Source organism: Malus domestica, chromosome 06 (genome assembly GCF_042453785.1).
Source record: "Malus domestica chromosome 06, GDT2T_hap1".
NCBI lineage: Eukaryota > Viridiplantae > Streptophyta > Magnoliopsida > Rosales > Rosaceae > Malus > Malus domestica.
Window position 1 is genome coordinate 33,917,005 of NC_091666.1, and position 22,860 is coordinate 33,939,864.

At 41.4% G+C, this 22,860-nt stretch overlaps 2 protein-coding genes and 1 long non-coding RNA gene across 8 annotated transcripts; 2 read left to right on the forward strand and 1 right to left on the reverse strand.

Annotated features, from left to right (window-relative positions):
- Window positions 1-8,831: 8,831 nt before the first annotated feature.
- On the reverse strand, window positions 8,832-11,828 carry LOC103438031 (RAF-like serine/threonine-protein kinase PRAF). Its single transcript, XM_008376568.4, has 2 exons — window positions 10,487-11,828; window positions 8,832-9,854 (listed from the first exon to the last, which is right to left on the reverse strand). Exons 1-2 carry the CDS (start codon window positions 11,668-11,670, stop codon window positions 8,963-8,965), a joined length of 2,076 nt encoding a protein of 691 aa, XP_008374790.2. The 5' UTR covers window positions 11,671-11,828; the 3' UTR covers window positions 8,832-8,962.
- Window positions 11,829-14,508: 2,680 nt separating this feature from the next.
- LOC103438032 (lipid phosphate phosphatase 2) lies at window positions 14,509-17,028 on the forward strand. Of its 5 annotated transcripts, none has more exons than XM_070823068.1 (8): window positions 14,509-14,731; window positions 15,169-15,534; window positions 15,627-15,714; window positions 15,826-15,935; window positions 16,017-16,110; window positions 16,211-16,399; window positions 16,524-16,609; window positions 16,689-17,028. In XM_070823068.1, the coding sequence occupies exons 2-8, from the start codon at window positions 15,316-15,318 to the stop codon at window positions 16,806-16,808; spliced, it is 906 nt and encodes a 301-aa protein (XP_070679169.1). In that variant the 5' UTR covers window positions 14,509-14,731; window positions 15,169-15,315; the 3' UTR covers window positions 16,809-17,028. The 5 variants fall into 5 exon arrangements, with proteins under 5 accessions (XP_070679169.1, XP_028960126.1, XP_017188393.1 ...); XM_029104293.2 differs by having other exon boundaries at window positions 16,524-16,583; window positions 16,667-17,028; XM_017332904.3 differs by having other exon boundaries at window positions 14,510-14,731; window positions 16,524-16,583; window positions 16,689-16,830.
- A 2,056-nt stretch (window positions 17,029-19,084) lies between these two features.
- LOC139197237 (uncharacterized) lies at window positions 19,085-20,159 on the forward strand. Of its 2 annotated transcripts, none has more exons than XR_011582448.1 (4): window positions 19,085-19,218; window positions 19,338-19,412; window positions 19,743-19,784; window positions 19,930-20,159. It is a non-coding gene; the product is annotated as an uncharacterized lncRNA (long non-coding RNA). The 2 variants fall into 2 exon arrangements; XR_011582449.1 differs by having other exon boundaries at window positions 19,759-19,784.
- Window positions 20,160-22,860: the final 2,701 nt, after the last annotated feature.

Sequence of the window (22,860 nt, forward strand, 5' to 3'; positions counted from 1 at the left end):
GAGCTCACATACCTCCTTGTTCTACTCGAAGCCCTATTCCAAGAAGATTGATGCCCTAAGGATGCCAAAGGGTTATCAACCACCAAAGTTCATGCAGTTTGATGGAAAAGGAAACCCAAAGCAGCACGTTGCACATTTCGTCGAAACTTGCAACAACGCGGGGACGGAGGGAGACTACCTTGCCAAGCAGTTTGTGCGCTCGCTGAAAGGAAATGCCTTTGAGTGGTACACGGACCTAGAGCCTGAGTCCATCAACAGCTGGGAGCAATTAGAGCGGGAATTCCTCAACCGTTTCTACAGCACCCGCCGCACTGTGAGCATGCTAGAGCTAACGAGCACAAAGCAGTGGAAGGACGAGCTAGTCATTGACTACATCAACAGGTGGCGCACTCTAAGCCTCGACTGTAAAGACAGGCTCTCGGAAACCTCTTCAATCGAGATGTGCATCCAAGGCATGCAATGGGGTTTGCAATACATCCTTCAAGGCATTAAACCACGGACCTTTGAGGAATTGGCCACTCGCGCCCATGATATGGAGTTGAGCATCGCCCATCATGGGAAGAAGGAACCGATCGCCAACTACAAAAACGACAAAGCTCTTGAGACAAAGGTGGAAAAGGCTGCATGGAAACCCACCAAGGAAGCGATGATTGTCAACACATCTCCCGTCAAAATATCCACACGAGGCAAGGCGATTCAAACCGAAGCTTTTCGTGATCAAGAGATGCGTAGACGCACTTTGAAGGAGCTTGAAGAGAAAACTTATCCATTCCCTGACTCTGATGTGGTTGCCATGTTAGAAGACTTGTTGGACAAGAAGGTGATCAGTTTGCCTGAGTGCAGACGGCCGGAAGAGATGAATCGTACCGATAGTCCAAGATACTGTAAATTCCACCGCTTCATCAGTCATCCGACAGAAAAATGTTTCGTGCTGAAAGATCTCATCATGAAGCTGGCTCAGAAAGGAATCATCGAGCTAGATCTTGACGAAGTGGCGAAGTCAAACTATACCACCTTCACTTCTGGCTCTTCCGACTCAAAGTTTTCACCTCAACCGCTGGGGGCATCGTCCAAGACAAGAAAAATTGAAGGATGGACTCAAGTCACTCCTAAGAAATTGCACAAGAAGCATACGTCTCCTCCACAAGTCCGCCAATCGGAAAGGGGGCAAAGCAGCTATTGTCAACCTTCAAAGCAATGTGAACGTGTTGAAGATGATGAAATTTCGACATATAGATCGTCCATCCCCATCACGATGCGTGATTTCTTACCCGAAGACTTCTTCAATCACTCCTTGCCTGCATGAGTCAAAACTGCAAACGGCACAAAAAAAGAAAATACCAAAAAAAAAAAAATATGTATGTATTTGAACTACGTTACGACTTGATCTCTTTCTTAGGAAGGGTACGTAGGCAGCTTGAGCATTCAATTTCAAGTTCAGTCACATCAAAATAAAAATAAAAATAAATATATATATATATATAAATGCTTTATTAAGAAGGAAAATTTTATTACCAAAAAAAAAAAGAAAAGAGAAAAGGAATACACACGTTATTCTTTGTTTACAATAAATAAATAAATAAGTAAATACATATGTTATTATGTATTCACAAAAAAAAAAAAAAAAAAAAAAAAAAAAAAAAAAAAAAAAAGAGGAAATAATTATATATATATATATATGTCTCTATCCAGCCAGCCCATCAGAAGGAGGTCGTCCAAACCCAATGGCAGTGACCAGGCCCAAGCCTATTGTCCAAATCAGGCCCCGGCCCATCTTCCGAAAGTCCTAAATCCTTCATCCTTCCACTTCATTCCGTGACCTGCATCTTAACTTCATCCCCTTCGTCTCTGCCGCTGACGTTGACAAGTTTCTCCGGTGCGGCGAATCGCCGAAAACTAGCAGCTACAAATCCGCTAGCAGCATCCGCGAGCTCAATCTCATCTCCACCGATGCGGTCTTCGACCCATGGCGATTCCAAATCCACCTGCTTGTGACTCGCGAGCTTCACTCGCTCCCTTTCTCACTCTCTCTCTCTCCTGCAGCCCTACCTCACCAACTTAATCAAAGTCGTACTTATGGCTATCCGCGTAACCCTCAGCTTCTCCGGCTATATGGCCCAAAACCTAGCATCCTCAGCAAGCCTCCTCGCGGGGAACTGTCGAGGATTTCAGGAATGCTGGGTTCGGTCTTGGGTATTCGGATCCAACCAGAAGCCTGATCTCGACCCCGCCGTCCCCGTCCGCAATTACCAGACCCAATTTTCCCGCTCGAAGCATTCGACGGCTGCCGTTAAGCCCTTGCCGTCATTATACACCGCTCTCACCGAGGAGATTCTGGGCGAGAGCTGCAAGAGCCCGATCGTGATGGGCTTGATCTCGCTTCTGAAGTCAACGGCTATCGCCATCGGCGTCTCTTCGGCTCTGGCCTGTTTGGGGATTTCGCCGTTTAAATCCGGTTCGGTCATGCTTTTTTTTATATTTTTTTTACAGGTCTCAAAGTGGTTGCTCTGCAACGAGTCTGTCCCGGTGTCGATAATGAAGGAAGTGGATAAAGGTGGAGCGTTGTGTGTCGATGACATTGCAGAAGCCTCGCAGCTCTCCAAGAAAGACATTGGGAGGACCGGTTTTTTGTCGCGGTTGTTGAATTATTGCTCGGAAGACACTAAGGCTGTGTTCACTGCTGTTACAGTCAGTGTATTGTTTAAGTCTTTCTTGGCTAAGCCCCGATCAATTCCCTCAACTTCAATGTACCCTACTCTCGATGTCGGCGATCGGAGATTGGCGAGATCGCTTCGCGAATTGCGCAGCTCTACTTGGGGCAGTACATAAGGACCAGCGAGGCAAGCTACCTCTCCGAGGCGTACATATTCTACGAGGCGATTCTCAGCAGAGAGTACTTCAAGGAGGGCATGTTTCAGGACCTGAGCTTGGCCAACAAGCAGCTCCGGTTTGTTTCGAGGTTTTTTTTTTTTAATGGTGTGCTTGCTCTTGAATCGACGAGAGATGGTGCAGCAGCTGCTCAATCAGCTCAGAGTCTTGGTTGATGAAGTGCAAGAGGACCTTCCAGGAAACTGATTTTAAAGAATGGAAGCTGGTGATTCAGGAAATAGTTAGATTTTTGAAAGCTGACACAGCTTTTATGAATATCAGGCCTTTGAGATACAGTATTGTTCTAGACTGTCATCCTGTTCCTCTCGTCAGTCAAGCGGAAGCCTATTCACTATTTTCCTCACAGCTCCAGTGCAGGCTTTCTGTTTACTGCTTGGTATTTCACGCTCTTTGACATTGACAACGGTTCGTGGAGCATTTTCCGGGTCGATTTCCATTTTCCCAAGGATCTGGAATCCTCTTCTGGGTTCCCAATCACTCCCACTCGAGTCACTCCATCGGGGCTCCACTACTTTCCTCCTTCCTCCTCAGTCGGACAGCCGTGCCTTCGACTTGCAGCTCACCACACGCCACGGGACGGCCCAATGCCATCATCGATTCCACTCCCGTAGCAGCGCTTCGCCAAACTCCTGCCCACCTTCTTCTTCTCCGCCGTGAGAACAACAGCCGCAGCAGCTCAACGCCTTGCGGCAACCTTCTTCCGCCTCTGCAATTGCACCGACGACCCATGTCGAGATGCTCGAGAGCCTGCCCTCATCCTTATCCTCCTCATCTCAGATCCGAGACCAATGCTCGCAACCTGTTCAATCAAATGCCTCACAATGATTTGGTCACTTGGACTGCCTTGATTTCTGGCTATTCTCAACACGATCGACCTCAGGATGCCCTTGTTTTGTTTCCTGAGATGCTCCGCCAGGGGCTGGAACCCAACCAGTTCACCTTGTCTAGCTTGTTGAAAGCTTCTGGCGCTGTCTCTGATAACAACCATGGCATGCAGCTTCACACTTATTGCTTTAAGTACGGTCTTGATTCCAAATGTCTATGTGGGCACTGCTCTTGTGGACATGTATGCTAGGCGTGGTCATATGGATGAATCCCAGTTGGTATTTGACGCCTTGGACATCAAGAATGAGGTGTCCTGGAATGCTTTGATTGCTGGGCATGCTAGGAAAGCTCAAGGAGAGCATGCACTCAAGTTGTTCTGGAAGAAGCAGGGAGCGGCGCCGTACCGGATCTTTAATTTGGGGAACACATCACACCGTCTGAATCTCCACTTCTCTTCCTCAGCTGCCCAGCAATGGAAGCAGCAACCCATCTTCTTCTCCCTAGCTGATCATCCTCCCCCAACAGCACCGTGTCGAGAGTAGCAGCAGGCGGAGCGAGAGAGACGCCAACGGCAAGGATCTCGACCTCGAGAGAGACGGCTCTCGTGGCATCAGCGACGAAGAGGATGGCAAGACGTGCAGGAAGAAGCTCAGGCTCTCCAAGGATCAATCTCCGCTGTCTCTGCGACATCCAGCCCAACCCCTCTTCACCATTAGAGCTCCACATTCGAGATGCTGGAAGGTGGTGCCAACTCTGTCGCCGCGTCGTCTGAATCTCCACCAAACCCCACCTGCTGCACATGGTGCGCACACCCGGAGCAAGTTGGGCTGCGCTCTCGGCATCGACTCCTTCCACCGCAGCGCCTGGCCTCCCTCGAACTTCAAAACGATCGCCGTCAAACGACTAGCCGGTCGTAAAGCTCGAAGCACCATCTTCTCCGTCCGCCTTCGTCCTTGCTCCGCTCCCTGCAAATTCCCCAGCCCATCATCGAAATTTATACAAAAAAAATAATAATAGAAAATGGGATAGTGGATAAAAGATGGGGAACAGCCCCATGGCAGATCAAAAGTTTCTGGTAATGCATGGGCACCATGTGCAAAAAGAAAAAAAAAAAAAAAATGATGATGGAACTTGGTGCATCCAGCACCAAAAGAAAAAGATAATTAAAGGCAAAATATATATAAAAAAAAAGGGATCTTTGGTGCGTCTGGCCAAAAGAAAAAGAGAAAAAAAAAAAAACAAAAGAGTATATGTACATAATATATATAAAATAAAAAATAATAAAATTTAAAAATAAAAAATAATAAAATTAAAAAAAAAAAATTGCATTGAGAGAAATAAAGTTCATTTTATTTATTTTTCTGGGAATTTTTACATAAAATTGCATTCTACATACCAAAAAAAAAAAAAAAAAAAAAAAATTTGTGCAAACAAACGGAAGGGAGTCTTTATTGCTCAGGTGGTGTCTCAGTACTCGGCGGAACTCCAGGAAGAAGAGGAGCCAAAGGTTGATCATTCGGAGCTTCATTACGCGGTACAGCCCTAGAAGACGAAGGCAAATGTTGTTGGAACAAACCCACAAACCTCCGATGATCAAGTAAAATCTGACCATCAGATTCCTGCATCTGGTCAATTTTCCTCTTCATGTTTGTGGCATAGTTGTGTGCGAGCTTGTGCAACTGTTTATTCTCATGCTTGAGCCCTCTGATCTCCTATTTGAGACTCATCACTTCAGCCGCCAACGATTCAACTTGACGGGTTCGAGCAAATAGGCGTTGGGCCATGTTGGACACAGAACCCGCACACTGCACACTAAGAGCCAGGGACTCCTTAACAGCCAACTCATCAGACCGCCTGGAAAGTAGTCTGTTATCTTTGGGAGTGACAAGGTTCCGGGCCACCACCGCAGCGGTCATATCATTCTTCATCACCGAATCCCCAATAGTAAGAGGACCAGTAGGGGATATGAAGGATGGGCGCCATATGTTATCTGGAGAAGACGGGACTACCTCTTCACCAAGGTTCAAATCAAAACGACGGTCGGATGGTCCAGACATTTTCAAAGTGTTGAAGGAAGAAGAGATCGGACAAATCAAGATCTTAGAAGTACAAGAGGGGGAGTTTTCACAAGCGAAAATTCAAGTGTGCTTTGAAACGAACTGCATGCCTCTATAAAAAATCAGCACTCGACGGAATTTCAGAGATCGAAGAGGCGAGCTCAGAATTCGAAGAGGCCATTCAAAAATCGAAGAGGCAAGCTCAGAAATCGGAGAAGCATCTTGCTTTTCCAGACGCGTCGGCACCCGTCACACGCAAACTCAGCTTTGCAGAAATCACGGGTAATTTGTCGAAGCGCCAATCCCAGATATCGAAGAGGCGCCAGTCTTTTTCAGCCGCGTCATCACCTGTCATATGCACACTCAACTTTGTGCAAATCACGGGCAATTTGTCGAAGATTTTCGGTGAAGGAGAAAGCACGTGAAGTTTACTGTTCAATCACGCGTTAGTTGCCGACACGAGTGAAAGAATAGTACCTCTACAGGTATTAAGGGACCTCCTATAACTGTCCACCTTCGCCTTCCATAGCAAGGCAGACATACAGAGCCTTTCTTCATCTCCAAAAATGCCTTCCCAACGAAGCCTCTCGAGTCACTCGGTGTTTCTTATTCCTTGGGGTACCTCTGTAAGCCAATGACTCCAAAGCAAAAGTATCTCATATCACCAGGGTAGAAAGCAAGAGTATCTCATATCATGCGTTCTCCCTGTCATTTCCTTTGTCCTTGCTCCTACCTACAAAGACAAGGATAAAGAAAACAATATGCTGGAACTTCCACTCAAACTCGGGTGAGGAACCGACTGCTTGGAACCCTTCCCTGATTGCCTACCTAGCACTGCTCTCGAGTACTTGTCTCCCACTGCTGCTGTACTTCCAAAGAAGCTGCCACATCTGCCTGGAGAACAGATAAGGCAAGTGAAAATGATACCTTGTAGCATGTGGAGACAAGGTGCAGAAGGAACAAGCAGAGGAGAATGCGGTCGGCACGGTCAACTCAGCAGAAGGAGTCCGAACTGAGGAACTCGAGAAGCTGCCACATCTGCCTGAAGAAACAAGCAGAGAAGAATGCAGCATGCACAGTCAACTCAGCAGAAAGAGTCTGAGATGAAGAACTCGAGAAGATGTCGCATCTGCCTGAGGACGGTGAACTTGTTTTGACCCTCAAATTCTTGGGTCGACTTACTAGGCGTTGCGGGCTGCACGTGCCGATTCACCACCCTTGAATCAAATCCTTAAAGATTAAGTCACCAACTGGAAGAAGAGCCCATCAATCTTGAAGATCATACCGTTGACCAAACTGCTCAGGTGTGAATTAGAAAGATTGAACAGAGCAACAAGTTGTCACCTTCACCTCGTGCCTGCTTGTCATGTGTTCGAGTCAACCTTCAAGAATCAAGCCTCGACGGCCCTGGAAGAAATCACAAGTCTGATTCAAGATCAAGTGTCTACCACCCTTGAATCAAAACCTAGTTCAAGAATAAGCTGTGGAAAATCAACAATTGGAGGAATCCAAAAAATCCTCCAACCCAGTTCAAGATCAAAGTTGTGGAAAGTCAACAAGCGCAACAAAATACGTGCCGATTCATCCACTACCAAAGCCAAAAATCATCTACCACATGAAGCTCCTTGTGGCCCAATTTCAACCTTCAAGATCAAGTCTCGACGGCCCTTGAAGAAATTTCAAACAAAAGTTCAAGAACAAGCCTCAACGGCCCTTGAAGAAATCTCAAGTCCAATTCAAGATCAAGCCTCGACGGCCCTTGAAGAAATCTCCAGCCCAATTCAAGATCAAGCCTCAATGGCCCTTGGATCGACATCTACAGTAAGAGACTTCAAAACGCATCTCCTACACGTGACAATCACATGTATACGACGCGCCTTGAAGTTGGGGCATTTGTAGACATCGAAATTTCGGTAAATAAATGTTGACCGATAAATCAAAGTGTCAACGCTCATGTATTACATAAATTTTACACGTAGCGTGTGACTCAACGAAAATTGAAATGAGTTGGAAAAGTCATCAAATAGGACACGTGTCAACACCTGGCAGAAACGACTTATTTCATTTGGAATATTATATTCAAAATTAGGCCTTGGGAAATTCTATAAATACAAGCCCAATTTCATTCATTTGGGGACCAATTCATATTACACCTTGAAGCTCTGAAGCTCTGAAACTCCGAAGCTCTCAAGCATCCAAGTTCCCGAAGAATCAAGAAAGCCTTTTTCGTTCTTCGTTCATCGTTCTTCCAAGATCAAGCCCCGACGGCCCTTGGATCAACAATCACCAACTCAAGATCAAGCCCCGACGGCCCTTGAAGAAAGTGTTCATCATTCATCACCCGTTCATCCTAAGATCAAGCCCCAACGGCCCTTTGGATCAACAACAGCAACAAATCCACACATCCAACTGTTCTTCAAGATTAAGCCCAAAAGCCCTTGAAGATCCGTTCATCCATCAACCTTCAAGATCAAGCCCAAAAGCCCTTGAAGAAACGCTCATCCTCAAGATCAAGCCCCAACGGCTCCTTGAAGACCCGCTCAAAATCCACCTTCAAAGATCAAGCCCACGACCCTTGAAGAACGTTCATCCTTAGATCAAGCCCAACGGCCCTTTGGATCAATCACACATCCACAAATCAACACCTTACGGAGATCGAATCAGAGGACAAATTAGAGAGAGATTGTAACCCAAAATCATCAAATACAAATATTTGTTTGTGCGCGTTCGTTCTTGTCTCTTTCGTTTCAGGAATTTTCCGTGTTCACAACGTCACTTGAGAAAAGTAAAACACATGATAGTGTACCATTCCCGTGCGACACTACTACAGTGGCATTCCATGGGTGTATGTAAGTCCTTCTTCAGTTGCCATGCTAACCCAGTTGTTATGTACATTGTAGACTTGAGACACCACAAATGTATCCGAGAGGTGTATGTAAGTCCGTCCCATTTGACGAGAATACCTAGTGGATCAGTAGAGAGAAGCAAGTATTCACTGACATGAATCTCAGCATTCATACAACATAAGGCAGCAGTTCTAATATATAGCCCATAAAAATATGACAGAATAAGAAAATCTATTCCCCTTATTATATCAAATTCTATGCATAGGAGCAACGTCTATAATAATATAACCATCAATTAAAGAAAGGAGCAAATCAATGACATTAAGGTAATTCTAGCCTAATGAATTATGGTTGTGTGGTCTGATCTGCTGAATATGCCGGTAGCTGGTGTTTCGATTCCTCTGACAGTGCCACTGCTGCGGCAGCTGCTGCAGGAGTCATAGACTGGTATTGAGGAGGCAACGGGGCGGCCTGATGCTGTGTGTAGAACACTTGTTCATGTTGAGGATTTGCGTATTCGTAAGAGTAATTAGCAGTTGCAGACGGAGGCATGGCAATGGACTGAGAAGGATGGTGATGCATTTGAGAGAACCCCATGTATTGCTGCTGGTATTGGTTAGAAGGCATTTGGACTAATGTTGGAGTTTGTGGCACAGCCGTTTTGTAAACACTTGCAGACACTTCAGGTGAAGCCGTCATTGTGGGATAAACGGGTGGGATATTACTGTCCTTGTAAACGGCAGAACCAGGATTTGGGGATGTAAAGCGGCTTGAGGCAACCACGCTCGTGTCAACCATGTTAGGTTGCATAGGGATATTGAAGGACTGTTGTGACTGTGCAACAGGCATCAAATAGACTGGATACTGCTGGTGATCCATTTGGTGATGAGGCTGTTGCTGTGACGGCGGCGCATACATTGTGTAGTAAGATTGCATTGGCACTTGGCCTGCGGCGGGATGGTGCATGTAATGTGTGCTGGCATGGACAAATTGTTGTTGTTGCTGCTGCTGCTGTTGTTGCAGTTGCTGCTGCTGCTGCTGTTGATCTGATTGTGGAGGGATAGCGTACCTGGAATCCTGGACTTGCTGAACTTGATTTTGAGATCCCGGATCGGAAGCATCGCCGGGTGTATTAGGGCTAGCAGGACCTCTGATGTTGTCCCTGTTTGCAGCTTGAATCTGCTCTTGGTAGTACATTGGTTTGGAGAGAGAGTTGGCAGATGTAATGCTACTATCACTGGACAATTTGGACAAACATTATAACCCATTTTTATCCAACTATTATCTCCAAACTCTAATAACAAAAATTGGAAAAATGCAAGCGACTTGTAGCTCAGTTATGAAAAGCATTAGCCCCTACACTCAATTCTCTAGTCGATTCCCCCTCCCAATATCGCTTGTGTAAAATAAAATTAGAAAATTGGTTCGTTACTAAAATTTGAGGGCGAGCCTTGGCACAACATAAATATTGCTCTATTGTGACCCAAAGGTTCAAGTCGTGGAAATAGCTTTTTTGCAAAACAAGGGTAAGGTAAGGCTGCGTACGATAGACGTTTCCGTCACCTAAAAGAAAGTCGACCCCACTTAATGGGATAATGCTTAGTTGTTGTTGTTGGTCGGATCCTAAAATTTCTCAGTATTACCGTAAAATCACTCATCAAGCTTTACATCTAAATGTTGAGAGGCACATGGTCACACTCATGGCAATTACTAAGAAACTATCATCTTTTTATTTTATTTTTTAAAAACAATATTGTAAACTACTCTAATATATCGGAGAATTCAAACTTAGCTGCAAAAAGAGCGGGCACACTGACCTAACCCACATTTGCAAAAATTATATCTGATACAAACAGTGAAAGCACATACCTTGTAACTGAGTCCGGTGAAGGTAAACTATAACCTCCGCCGCCGCCACCAGCCTTATTAACTTGCAAGGGCTGCAATGGCAATGGCAGGGGAGGCTTACGAAATCCGACCGGCATACTCTGATCCGATGATCTTTCATCATCTAGCCTGTTCACATTTTCTCCAGAAACACCTGAAGCATTCATCACCTGACCCCCAGATGGTGGCAAAGCACCCGAATTCACCACCATTGGCGGCGGAGCAGCAACAACAGCAGCATAACTAGCACTTATCTGAGCAAACTGCTCCTCAATCCCAACACCCCTGTTACCACCCTGCATCAATCTTGCCCCATTTTCGTCCATTCGAACCCGAATCGGAGGCAAATTCGACAAGCAAGGCGACGAAGTAGACGACCCGCATGACGAAGTACTGTTCTCGACAAATGGGGACTCTTGATTGATCGAATGAACATCATGGACAACCACATTATCAACATTTTTCATCACAACGTTGTTTCCCTGTTTGTTGTTGTCTCCGAAGAAGTCGCCTTGCGCCTCTAAATCATTGCAAGATTTCTCACTCCTCGTCAGCAAGCAATCCATGGTGGCAGAATCCGACAGGTTCCTCGGAAGACCCGACCCGTTCAGCGCGTCGACGAACCAAGACTCGGACTTTGCGTCGTCGAGCAGAACACCCATCGACGCGGTGGTTTCGGGTTTCACGAAGAAGAGGAACAGTCGGAGGCGGGAGGGTTTGTGGGGGGAGGCGGAGGCGGTGCGGTCGTATTCTTCGACCATGTTGTCGAGATCTTCATCGGTGGTGACGGAGATGAGGGAGTGGAGGTCTTCGTTGGGGAGCTGGTACTTGAGGGAGAAGGGGCGGCCGTTGAGGAGCGTTCGGGAGAGGCGGGAGCAGAGGTCGGAGAGAGTGGAGTGGCGCTCGGCGACAATAATGCGGGTTTCGCCACCGACGTAGCAGAGGGACTTGTCATGGGGGCGGGGGATGATGTGGCCGCCGTAGCTGCACATGAGGCGGAGCTTGGCGCCGGGGACTTGAGGGAGAGGGTCGTCCCAGGTGTCGGCATTGCGGGAGCGAGGGGAGGAGTCCACGGAGTCGGGGTAATTGAGTTGCATGCTAGTGGCTGCCGTAGTTGCGGTGGTGGTGACTGTGGTGGGGAGAGGCGGTAGTGGCAGTGGATCCATTTGGTTGTGGCTGCGCGAAATGAAAGTTTGGGGCTTTCTGTTTGTGCTTTTTGAAAGTCGGTGTCTCTTATTCTGCTTTTGACTTGATTGACATTGAACAGGTAAAGAGAGTCTTTGTGCTTCTTGAGGTATGTTATGTGTTGTCTATTTCACTTTCAGAGTTTCTTTAAGTTAGGGTATAATACTATTATATAAGAGGAGAGAGACTTGAACTCGAGTGCTAACACATTATTTTGACAAATTAACATGAAAGATTGATTTATAGGAAAGAGCTTTGGATTCTGAGTGCGAGCCTCAACATATTATTCCGAGTCTTTCAATTTACTCTTAAGAGAGATTTGAATCGATATAAGGACTTTGACAGACACACTATCTTTATAAACCAACCTACACTATTAAATTTATAAAAAACAATTAAACTCGAATGTAAAAGAATGGTCACACTATTCTCACAACCTGGTCTAAGTCATGTCTCTTGATCACCTTTGAGTATGAATTCAATGAAATGCTTGATTTGACCCCTGCCTTGGGCTGATTACATGATTTGTCCCCTATGTTTTGCTTCTAACAAAAGAGATTTCAAAGACAAAAGGGAGAACCTTTAATTATACACCACTCATGGGATTAAACCAAGTAAATGGGTTTTATCTCTGCAAATACAATTATACAGGTAATTAGTAAATTTGGTAGATGCAACACAAAAGTTTATCAAAGTTTAAGCAAGCAAATGAAGGTCCAGTTTGGTCAAACTCAAATTAAATCTGAAGAAAAAACAAAAAGAAAATGAAATATATTGCTCCTATGCACGCGTGGAAGAGTCGAGGTCCTCTCTGGAATTTACGTTCGGCTGAGTCCAAGGATTTGGAGATTCTTGCTGTTGAAGAGAGAGAACGAGAGATCAAGATTTTTGATTGTGCAAGGTAGATCAGTAAAATGAGCTAATGAATACCGTAGGATTTAAAATGAGTGTTCCAAATCTCAGAGTTCGTTAGCTCCGGATACAACAAAGATTATCTCAAGGGATGTGATATCCATACACCTCTTTTTACTTCTCACACACTCTTCTAATTTTCAGTAGTCGGATAAGATAAATCGAAAAATATCAAATGACAAAAATTAATAAGGGATGTGTAAAACTAAAAAATAAAAACGAATGTATGGATAGCACACTCCTATCTCAATTGTGCGTGGAGAGAGTTGAAATTTTGACGCGTAGCCCATTCACTGAAGCACATGAACTTTACAGAGAAACGGACCAATCACATGCACATTACGTAGGAACTTGTGCATGATTTATTCTAAGTTTATAAACCCTGGTGGTGGTGGGATTGGATTTGGATCTATATTTGATTTGATGAAATCAAAACCCTTTAATTTCGCTTTAAAATGATCCTTTTGCTTCTCCTTCAGATACGAGAAGGGCTGTATCGCAATATCAGAACACGAGAGAGCAAATACGGGAGAACAATGTGGTGTGGAGTGTGGACAATATTAAATCTCAATGTGTGTGTATATATATATATGAATTACATATACATATACTTATACTTATCATAGGAGAGAATCTTATACCAAAGATAATACAATGATAGTATATCAAATTTATCACGTATTGTTGTGGATATTAATTTTCTTACATGACGTCATCATGCAAAAGGAACACAGACAAAATTAAAAAACAAAAGATTATTAATTTGATTCACCAGCCAACTTTAACATGATTGATCACTCAAGATATCAATTACTTGCAACATCATCTTTGCATGAAAGTTTTTTTGCTAGCTTGTTACAAGAAACTAGATTCACTTTGACTAGTACTAGTATCCCTTTTACTTTAGATTGTAATATTTCTCTTTAGCAAACTAATGTGAAAAATTGTCTGCAGTAGTGTGTCCATTGTCAAATATTATGCATCCATGTGTTGGGTTAAGGAAATCAGAGGCCTTTCCAGTGTGCAATTACTGTCAAAACTTCTATATTATATTGTTTTGAGCAAATATAATACAAGAATGTGAGTTGAGTTTTCCCAAGCTCATAAATTGTTTATGGAAGAGTTAGGTGCTATACTTCGAAAATCTGAGATATTCTTCAAAGCTGCCCTCTAACTGCTCGACGAATTACCTCTATGGACACTGATTGGGTAGCTGCTAGCCTCATGCCTTAGTATGTGCTATGGGCATATGGTGATAGGCTCACTTGGCATAGGTTAGCATCTGTTGACATGCTTGCTCAAAAGTTGCTGACATCAGTTGACATGCTGACTCGGAAAATGTTGACATTTGTCAACATGCATGCAATATGACTTGGCAAATGACCTCAGGCTTACAAAAGTTCGATGAAATGCCAATTTGCGCGCTATTCTTACTGACTCTCAAATAATATTTCTTGAATCTACCACTTCTTTATGGTACTTGAAATAATAGATTATACACGAGGTAGCAATGGGTGAGAATTATGGAGAACTTGATCAACTCGATGGTTTTGGAATTTGATTAAGCGGACATTTCCCAAGGGAAAAATTAATACATTTATATTATTTAGAAGAAATTCTCTATGTCAAACCTATTTATACACGGAAAAAATCACGTGGTAATTAATAAAACTCACAAAAGGCGGATATGAAATGTGGATTATGTAAGTTAGAGCCATGTGTCTTCTTTTGCAATCAAGTTTAAGTTAGTCGACTCCGTAATTTCGAATATTGATATTAATCTCAGCTGCTATACTTTTATTTGTAAACAAAATTTCTTCGACCATACATTTGGCTTATTTTATTAATGCATATTCAAAGGAGATTATCCAACAACAACAAAAAAGAAAATAAACTTTATAGCAAATGAAATTAAATGAAGGAGAAGGACGAGGACTGAAGTTATCATTTGAACAAAATGTTAAGATAATAAGATGAACTAGGTTTATTTTCTATTTTTTTGACAGACCCCGGCCGCCCGGCCGCCCGGCCGCCCTTCTATCTCCCTTTCTTTCTGTTTGAATCGCGCCATTGATGAGGGAGCCCGAGGCTTGGGGAGCTTATTTTCTTCTTCACAGTTCTCTATCAACGGTAATCTCTCCCAGTCTCTCTATATCCAATGTATATAGGACAATGTTTATTAGGAAAATATGATACGTCGTATGAAAACTAGGGTTCATGCATATCTTCAAGAATTGTGTTGTATATATATATATATGCATACACACACACACACACACACACAAACTAGGGTTTGTGAAAAAGTAGGCTTCACGTTCTTTGATTAATAAGAATTTTAAATGGCAGTTTGAATTGAACCACAAGTTGTTATTGTGAAACTTTAATCAGATAGTTTTCATGAAACCCTAGCTTGAGCATCAAAAATGGATTGGCATTTTCACGTCATTGATATCGTTGTCACACTAACAAGCTCAAAAATCATTCTTAGTCCTCGTTTGGTACCAAGGATTGAATTGGATTGGACAACTTACTAGGTTCATATGATCCTTCAAATGTGTAATTTTCAGGTCCTTATCTTTGGGAAAAAGAAAACAGTTAAGCTAATGACATTTGATTCTTCAATTGTGCCTGTTCTTCTATTCAACCTGGCCGTGTAGCTCACTCCTTTCCGAAAGATCATTTTGAATTGGTTTCGCACTCCAGTTGGAAAGAAGATGCCCGAGATGCAGTTAGGATCTCACACATTAAGATCTCATGGAGTCAAAGTGGCTAAACTACTGCACAAGTATGACTGGTTAATTCTTCTGCTTCTCGCGGCGGTTGATGTAACTTTGAATCTTATAGAGCCTTTTCATCGTTTCGTTGGCAAAGAAATGATGACTGATCTCAAATACCCTTTTCAGAAAGACACCATTCCCTTCTGGGCCGTTCCAGTATGTATCAGTTTCTCACCATCTCTTTTCTTTCTACCCTACATAGAATACTGAATACTTTACTTGACTATATCTTCACTTCCTGCATCTAGATTTACGCAGTACTCTTGCCTGTCGCCATCTTTCTCGTGTACTACATTTGCAGAAAGGATGTTTATGATTTGCACCATGCCATATTGGGTACTGCTTGTGTCCTTATAGGCTTCCTGTATACTAGGTTTTTATTTGGAAAATGATTTCCGCACAACCCTTTTCTTTTTGTAGGTTGATGATTACTTTTTCAACTTATAGGTCTTTTCTATTCTGTTCTCATAACTCTTGTAATAACGGATGCAATCAAGGATGCTGTTGGCCGCCCGCGTCCAAACTTCTTCTGGCGGTGTTTCCCTAATGGAATAGGTGTAGGTGACAACTTTTCTTTGGTTGTAAGCATAAGGACTTGTCCTGCATTATGCTGAACTCTTTGTCAATCACGTTTACAGATATATGATCCTGCCACTAACAATTGTGTCTGCACTGGAGAGAAGAAGATTATAAAGGAAGGACATAAAAGCTTTCCTAGTGGACATACTTCAGGTATCAAATCATCAGTCTCTTTCTGTGCGTCGTGCATTTTTAAGGCTATGCAGCTGAAAAAGACAACGCCTAATTCGGTTTGCAATTGTCAATTGTGCAGTTTCATTTGCAGGTCTTGGTTTTCTTGCATGGTATTTGTCCGGGAAGATCAAAGTGTTTGATCGTAGAGGCCATTCTGCAAAGCTCTGTATTGTTATTCTTCCGTTACTCTGTGCTGCTCTGGTGGGAATCTCTCATGTGGATGACTACTGGCATCATTGGCAGGATGTCTTTGCAGGAGGTCTTATAGGTTTGCTACTAAATGCAATGATACAATTTTCAGTTCCTTGACCTTCCACTGAATACAAAACATAATGTAGAAAGTTAAAAGATGATAATCCATCTTTTGGAACGTTCAATTTGTTTAAGCGCAGGAATTGTCATAGCTTCGATTTTTTACTTGCAGTCCTTCCCTCTCCCAAACCAGCGGGATGGTGTGTCAGCTATCTTATGTAAATATGTTCGTTTTCATCAACTGATAGCAATGCTGACCTAATTTTCATGTTTACATGTTTAGTTTCTTATTTTTTAATTTGCAGGGTAGGCACCTCATGCGTATTTCCACATGCTGGCTGCAGAGAGGAATGTTGGCGAGTCCGTGTCTCCGGCCACGAGGGTCAACTCTCTTCGGATGCGAAGAACAGATATCGAGAGTCTAGACTTCAGTCCCCAAGATTCGAGTCCGCTAGTCCACTAATTACTGGAAGAAGGGAGAAGATACTGAGTTGAGTTTGTATGTTAAATAGAAATCATATAGAAGGTCTGTATATATATATAAAATACGCGACGCGGGACTTCATTCAACGACTCCATATTGTATGTGTAGCTCCTAGCATCATTCTTTATTCAATGAAAATTTTACAATGTCTTGCTTTCCAAGTTCATCAACAGTCAAGAGTCTGAACTTTCTAAGGATTTGTTTATTGGTAAATGGTTTAGCAAGAAGCATTTATGTTGATAAACGTTCTTTTAGATACAGGTTAAATTTTTTATTAAACATCTAGCTTCTTCCTGAAAAAAAGAATTGGAATAGCTTCTTGAAGAAACACTTAGCAAGTGGTTCTCCATAAAGCACTTTTATGACTTAGAAAAAGTTTTAAGTTTTTGTCAAGGGGTAATGCTAAGGAGACTTAAATTTGTAGACAAAATTTGCAAATTAAATGATGTACCATCTATAGAAATGGGCACGTTTATCAATGTTTAAGTAATAATTCAATCATTAATTTACATATAGTTTAGTTTACACAATTTAATCTACAAATTTAATCTCCCTAACATTACACTTTTGTCAAACGTGAGAAACACGGTTACTTGGAAGAAAAACGCATTTACTCTCTTCAAAAGCAATCCCAAACGTGGTCCAAGTCTTGGTGTTTTTATTCTAAATATTGCAATGTGTTTCTCTTTTCATATAAATCTGTTAGTCTTTTTTTTTCTTTTGGTGAATAAATATGTTGGTACTTTGACATGTGAAGTTCTTGACTATAAGCCTATGAGAAGAAATTAGAAGGAAACAAAAAAACTCTCAAAGTCAAAGAAAACAATGAATAAATACGTCGGTACTTTGACATGTGAAGTTCTTGATTATGAGCCCTACGAGAAGAAATTAGAAGGGAAAAAAAAACTCTCAAAGTCAAAGAAAACAAATAAAAATGTGACGTTAGATGGAACAGTTGGTTGTTAATTGGTGATTGCTGGCAACCCCAAGTAGAGAGCTCCATTTACATCATTACAGTTGCTGCACATGCGTGCTCTCATAAATTCCTTCAACAATTTAAACTCCTTACCTTATTTGTCTGTGACATAAATAACTGCATTTCATCTTCGTCTTCATCACATACTATATATATATGTATGTACATGTATATCTATTGCCTTGCCATATGTAGCTCTCTCTCTCTCTCAGAAAAAAATGCAGATGACCTTATTCTGCGGAAACATGAAGAGGTACAGGAGGAGAAGGCGTTACCGCAGACTAAGAAATGCGGTTACTAATGAGCAAAACGCGATGGTTTCAATGGGGAAACGTCTTAAGTTTGGGAAAATTCGAGTGACCCCGATGCTACAAATCAAGGTGAAATCGTCGATAATGCTCTTGAAAAAGTTTAGAAATGCTTATGTGGGAATGATGCTTTGTTTTGCTGGACGTGTTGTGCAGTTGAATAATGGCATATAATGTTCACTTGTATCAGAAGACTAATGCTTCGCAGTTCTTAGCTTGAAAGCAATATATAAAGTTTTTACAATCAAGCTGAAGAATAATTTGTATCCTTTTGTATGTGTACGGAAAACAACTCATTCCCAGAGAAAAAGTTTCTCTATGACTCCGTCTTCCCCAAGATATTGTGAAAGGAGAAAAGTTAGGAGTGCATTGCATGATGAATATTTTCAATTTACTAGGAAGCTTTTATAATTTGGAAAAGAAGTTTTAAAAATTATTGAGTTCTTGCGATTTTTTTTTTTTCTGGAAACACGATGAGCAATATTGCAAGATAGGATGCCTTTTTTTTTTTTTTAAATTTTTAATTGAAAGATGATGTTTAATTTCTTTCATAAGGTAATAGGATAAGTTAAAATTCGAGCAATCAAATGCGAGACTCCGTTTTGATACCATGCGCACAACACACAACAGGTGTGAAGTTGTTTCTTTTTTTTTTTTTTGATGAACAAGATAATGTATTATCCGGGTAAAGATGCCAAAATTACAAAGAAGCCTACCCCGAGGCAAACAAGCCAATTACAGCAACTAAAAGAAGGGAATACATAATGAGTGATTTCAGCCAATGTTTGAAATCTGAAATTATGTAATCTAAGATGTTGATATGTAGAGGAAGCTTTTCCATTGTTTTTCCGTTGGTTCACTTGATAAGGTGCAGGACTAGGTCGGCATGGACAAAGCCGACTTTATGTCATCCGTTGCATTTCATATGATTCTTTTGCATTTCATCTGATTCTTAGTAGCCTTTCTATCAATTGTAAACTAAAAATGTTGTAAACTTGATCTTTTCAGATTCAAGATTTACTTAGCAGGAACTTCCAGCGTGTAAGCCAATTCTCACGCCACGATGAGTAGGTTTTATAGTATTGTATTTGATATCTCCTTAGTCAGGCCATCCACATTCGCGTGTTAGATTTTTAGTTGAATTCTTGCCTTATCTCGTTGTGCGTGTGCGCACTTGTTCTTGCAGGAGATCTCAGCATTCGTGCTTGTAAGCACTGTATTCATTCCCATCGGAGTTGCTTCCCTTTTTGCTTCTCGAGATGTATGGCTGATTTAAACCCAATTCTCTGCCTAATCTGTTTTTTTTTTCTAGTACTACATGTAGTTGATCAGGAAAATGATGTTTCTGTCAGGTTGTTGAAATTATTAATCGTTATGAAACTGATTGCATACCAATACCCGCAGTCTTCAGAAACTAAACAGCTCATTGAATCTTATCTTTCCGTATGGAAAGATGAAAGACTTCACTAAAGCTGAAAATTAGATTTTAAAATACTTATCTTTCCGTAAGAAGGGAATACAAATTTGTGGTTCTTTTTGGTATTTGAGTTTATATATTTTCAGATCTGAGTTATTGTTTATTTTGTTTTAGTTTTATATATTTTCAGGATCCCAAGTTCACGAGGAACCAAAGGTATTCCCTTCTTACTTTCTTTATCCCTCCATTTTCTTGGCTCTTGTAAATTGTGTGGTTTTTCTTTACCTTTGCATTTGATATTCATGACTTCTGTGAGGGTCCATATACTGCATGTCATCTGGTTAATTCGTTTTTGGAGCAGCAAAGAGTTGATGAGGTGCAAGGCCTGCTGGGGAAGATGCATCTGTCCAAAAATGTTTGCCTTCGAGTTTTTTTTATTTTTTATTTTGGTATTAGAGAGAAGATATGTAACATTACAATATATGTTTGTGAGATTCAGAAAGTGAAACTTGGTTTCATGGTTGTAGGCTTTCTTCATTTCATGAAAATTTAATTTTTTTTCATTTCCTCAATTTAGTTTCAATTTTTCAATTTTTTTATTTTTTTATTAATTAATTCATGTTGGCACAATTATAATATAAGTGCCAACATGGCTGGAAAAGCTTATCTGAAAAAGTTGTTAGAACGGGGCACAAATGGACCACTGTTTGTGCTTGCCTCTTTGGCACAAATACACTATTGTGCTCTTTTAGCAATGGTGACGCCCGTAGAGTGCACATACACAAAGATAGTAGCTGCATTGTTGCTATTAGTCTATGAGCACAATTGTTGGTGCTTTTTGGCCTCAAGGGGCACATATAATTTATTGTGCGCAGTGGCCATTTTTGTTGTAGTGAAATAGATTCGATCGAGTTCAAGTGTAAAGTGGCGAGTACCCTGCCTTATCCGCCAAACCAATTTATTACTTGTAGCTATAATCAAAACAAATCTTCCAAAACACGGTGGATGTTGATTGGTAAGTACATACAATAGAAAGCAACCGCCCAACTCACATCACATGCTCTGCGTGGCTAAGTGCTGACTTTAAGTTCCTCCAATTTATTTACTTTGCTTAAAATCGTGTTCATTCACAATTCCTGCATGACTGCTACTGACTTTGCCTAAAATCGTGTTCACATCACAATTCCTGCGTGGCTAACTGCTACTCACTTTGGTTGCTGCAAGAAGTTTTCTAGATGGATATGAATTACACAACTTAATATTTACTCATCTTTAATAATTTTTTTGGTCTATTTCTAATCCAATCACACCTACTTTTTTAGTTATAACTTACACGAGTCATTCAACTCCATTTGTGACTTGTTTTACAGATCTATCTTTGCCTTGAATTATATCCCTCTCCGTCTCTCACATCCTCATATCAACTGCGGGGAGACGAAGTTTAGGCAAGCTAGCATGGAGTGGTACAGCTACCAAAGGAGGATATCTTCGTCTAGTTCTAGAGGATGCCCTTACCGCAGACTAGACAATTTTGTAACAGCTTATGACGAGGAAGAGGACAATGAGAAGAGTGCAGTTGTGTTGAGACAAAGACAGATCAGTGATCTCAACTTCAAGTACACAAAGAGGAGAGGGATATCTAAACTGCCACAGAAGATAATGTCGTCCATCGTGCTTCTGAAAAGGTGTAGAGATGCTTATGTGGAAGTAATGCTTAGCTTTGCTGAACATGTTGTGCAGTTGAACGGTGGAAATTCCTACTTATAAATGCTCCATAGTCCTCACTTCTCAGCTCCGAAGTCGTTAAAAGTTCTACTTAATCAAATTAAGGACAAGTTTTAGTTTGTGGGTATGTTGATTTGGATTAGGGCTCTTGTATTAGATTAGTGATATTTTACTTGATTATGTATTATGCATATATTTATGTTCCTGAAATTCTAATTAGCACTCCAATAAATCCAATATCATGTTGATTCTTTTTGATAAACTTTCTGAAAATCAGCGACTAATTACAATTACATTACATGTACACTTGGCCTGATGATTTTCAAAGAAACATTTTCTCTAAAGTTTTGTGCTTGTGTATAGGTAAATATATAATTTACCTTTTGTATGTAATATACCTTGTGAGCAGAAATGCAGGACCAAATTCTGAGATTCATCAAGACTCTTGTCAACGTTTTGCTTTCCAAAAAATATCTTACATCTTCTAGTTGCAGCTGCCATGTTCACTCTGCAGCTAGGTTTGGTCACAGCAGCAGGTATACATGATAAGGGTCGTAATTTTCACACTCCATTTCTTTCTCTTTTTTCGGTGTAGTAGAAAAAATGAGAGTGCAAAAAATTGTTTTCAGGTAAAATATATGATCGACTCTATCCATTATTATTCAACTTCCTTACAAGTTTTATTTATTTTTTACATTGAAGTGTTGCATGGTGATGCAGATCATCACGATATGAATATAATTAGGGAACTGAGAGAACGGCGGTCACCAACTCCTTTGAGTCCAAAATCACCACTTGCAAACCAACAGCCGGGCATGAGAGTACCTGCTCCTTATCCTCCTGTTGAACAACCGCCTCCGGCTGACCCTCCTCCTCCTCCTCCTCCTCCTCCACAGCTTCCAATCCCAAACAACAACAATTTTGCCTGAATTTCTTCACAACATTAATTAATTTTCTAACTGCTATGCTTTAAGCGCCAAATGCAACTAATATGTAGTGATTAAGCTTAGTTGCTTAGTTCATTAAAGATTAATAAGTTGGAATAAGGGGATAAGATTGCCATGCATGTATTGTAGGTTTTCCGTTTTATTTGCTTTTATTAGAAAACGCAGTTTCCTTGCTGATTTTCTTGTCACGGATCGGCTAACCAAGTGCCGTCTTCTTCTGCTTCAGATTTCTTTTTTCTTTTACTTATCAGTATTTTTAAAAATTGCTTTTATACGTAACGTACGTATATATACATATACATATATATCCAGCAAGTATGATGAACACACGCGGTGAAAGGGACGGGATCATACCATATTGCTTATATGTATAATTGTAAGGAAGAATATTCAAAACATAGTCGCCCCTGAGATCTCAGAGGCCTTTGAGTTCTTCGAGCATTGATGCATTCCACAATCATATATTTTAATCGAATCAGACTATAAAGTTCGCAACAAAAACATGCTAGATAAAATGTGATCCAAAAGAAACATATTAGAGATTGATCCGTAGGGCTGGTTTGGGATACTAACATAGAAAGTACTTCTGCTTACATGCGTTTTTACTTGAACTGGTTTTA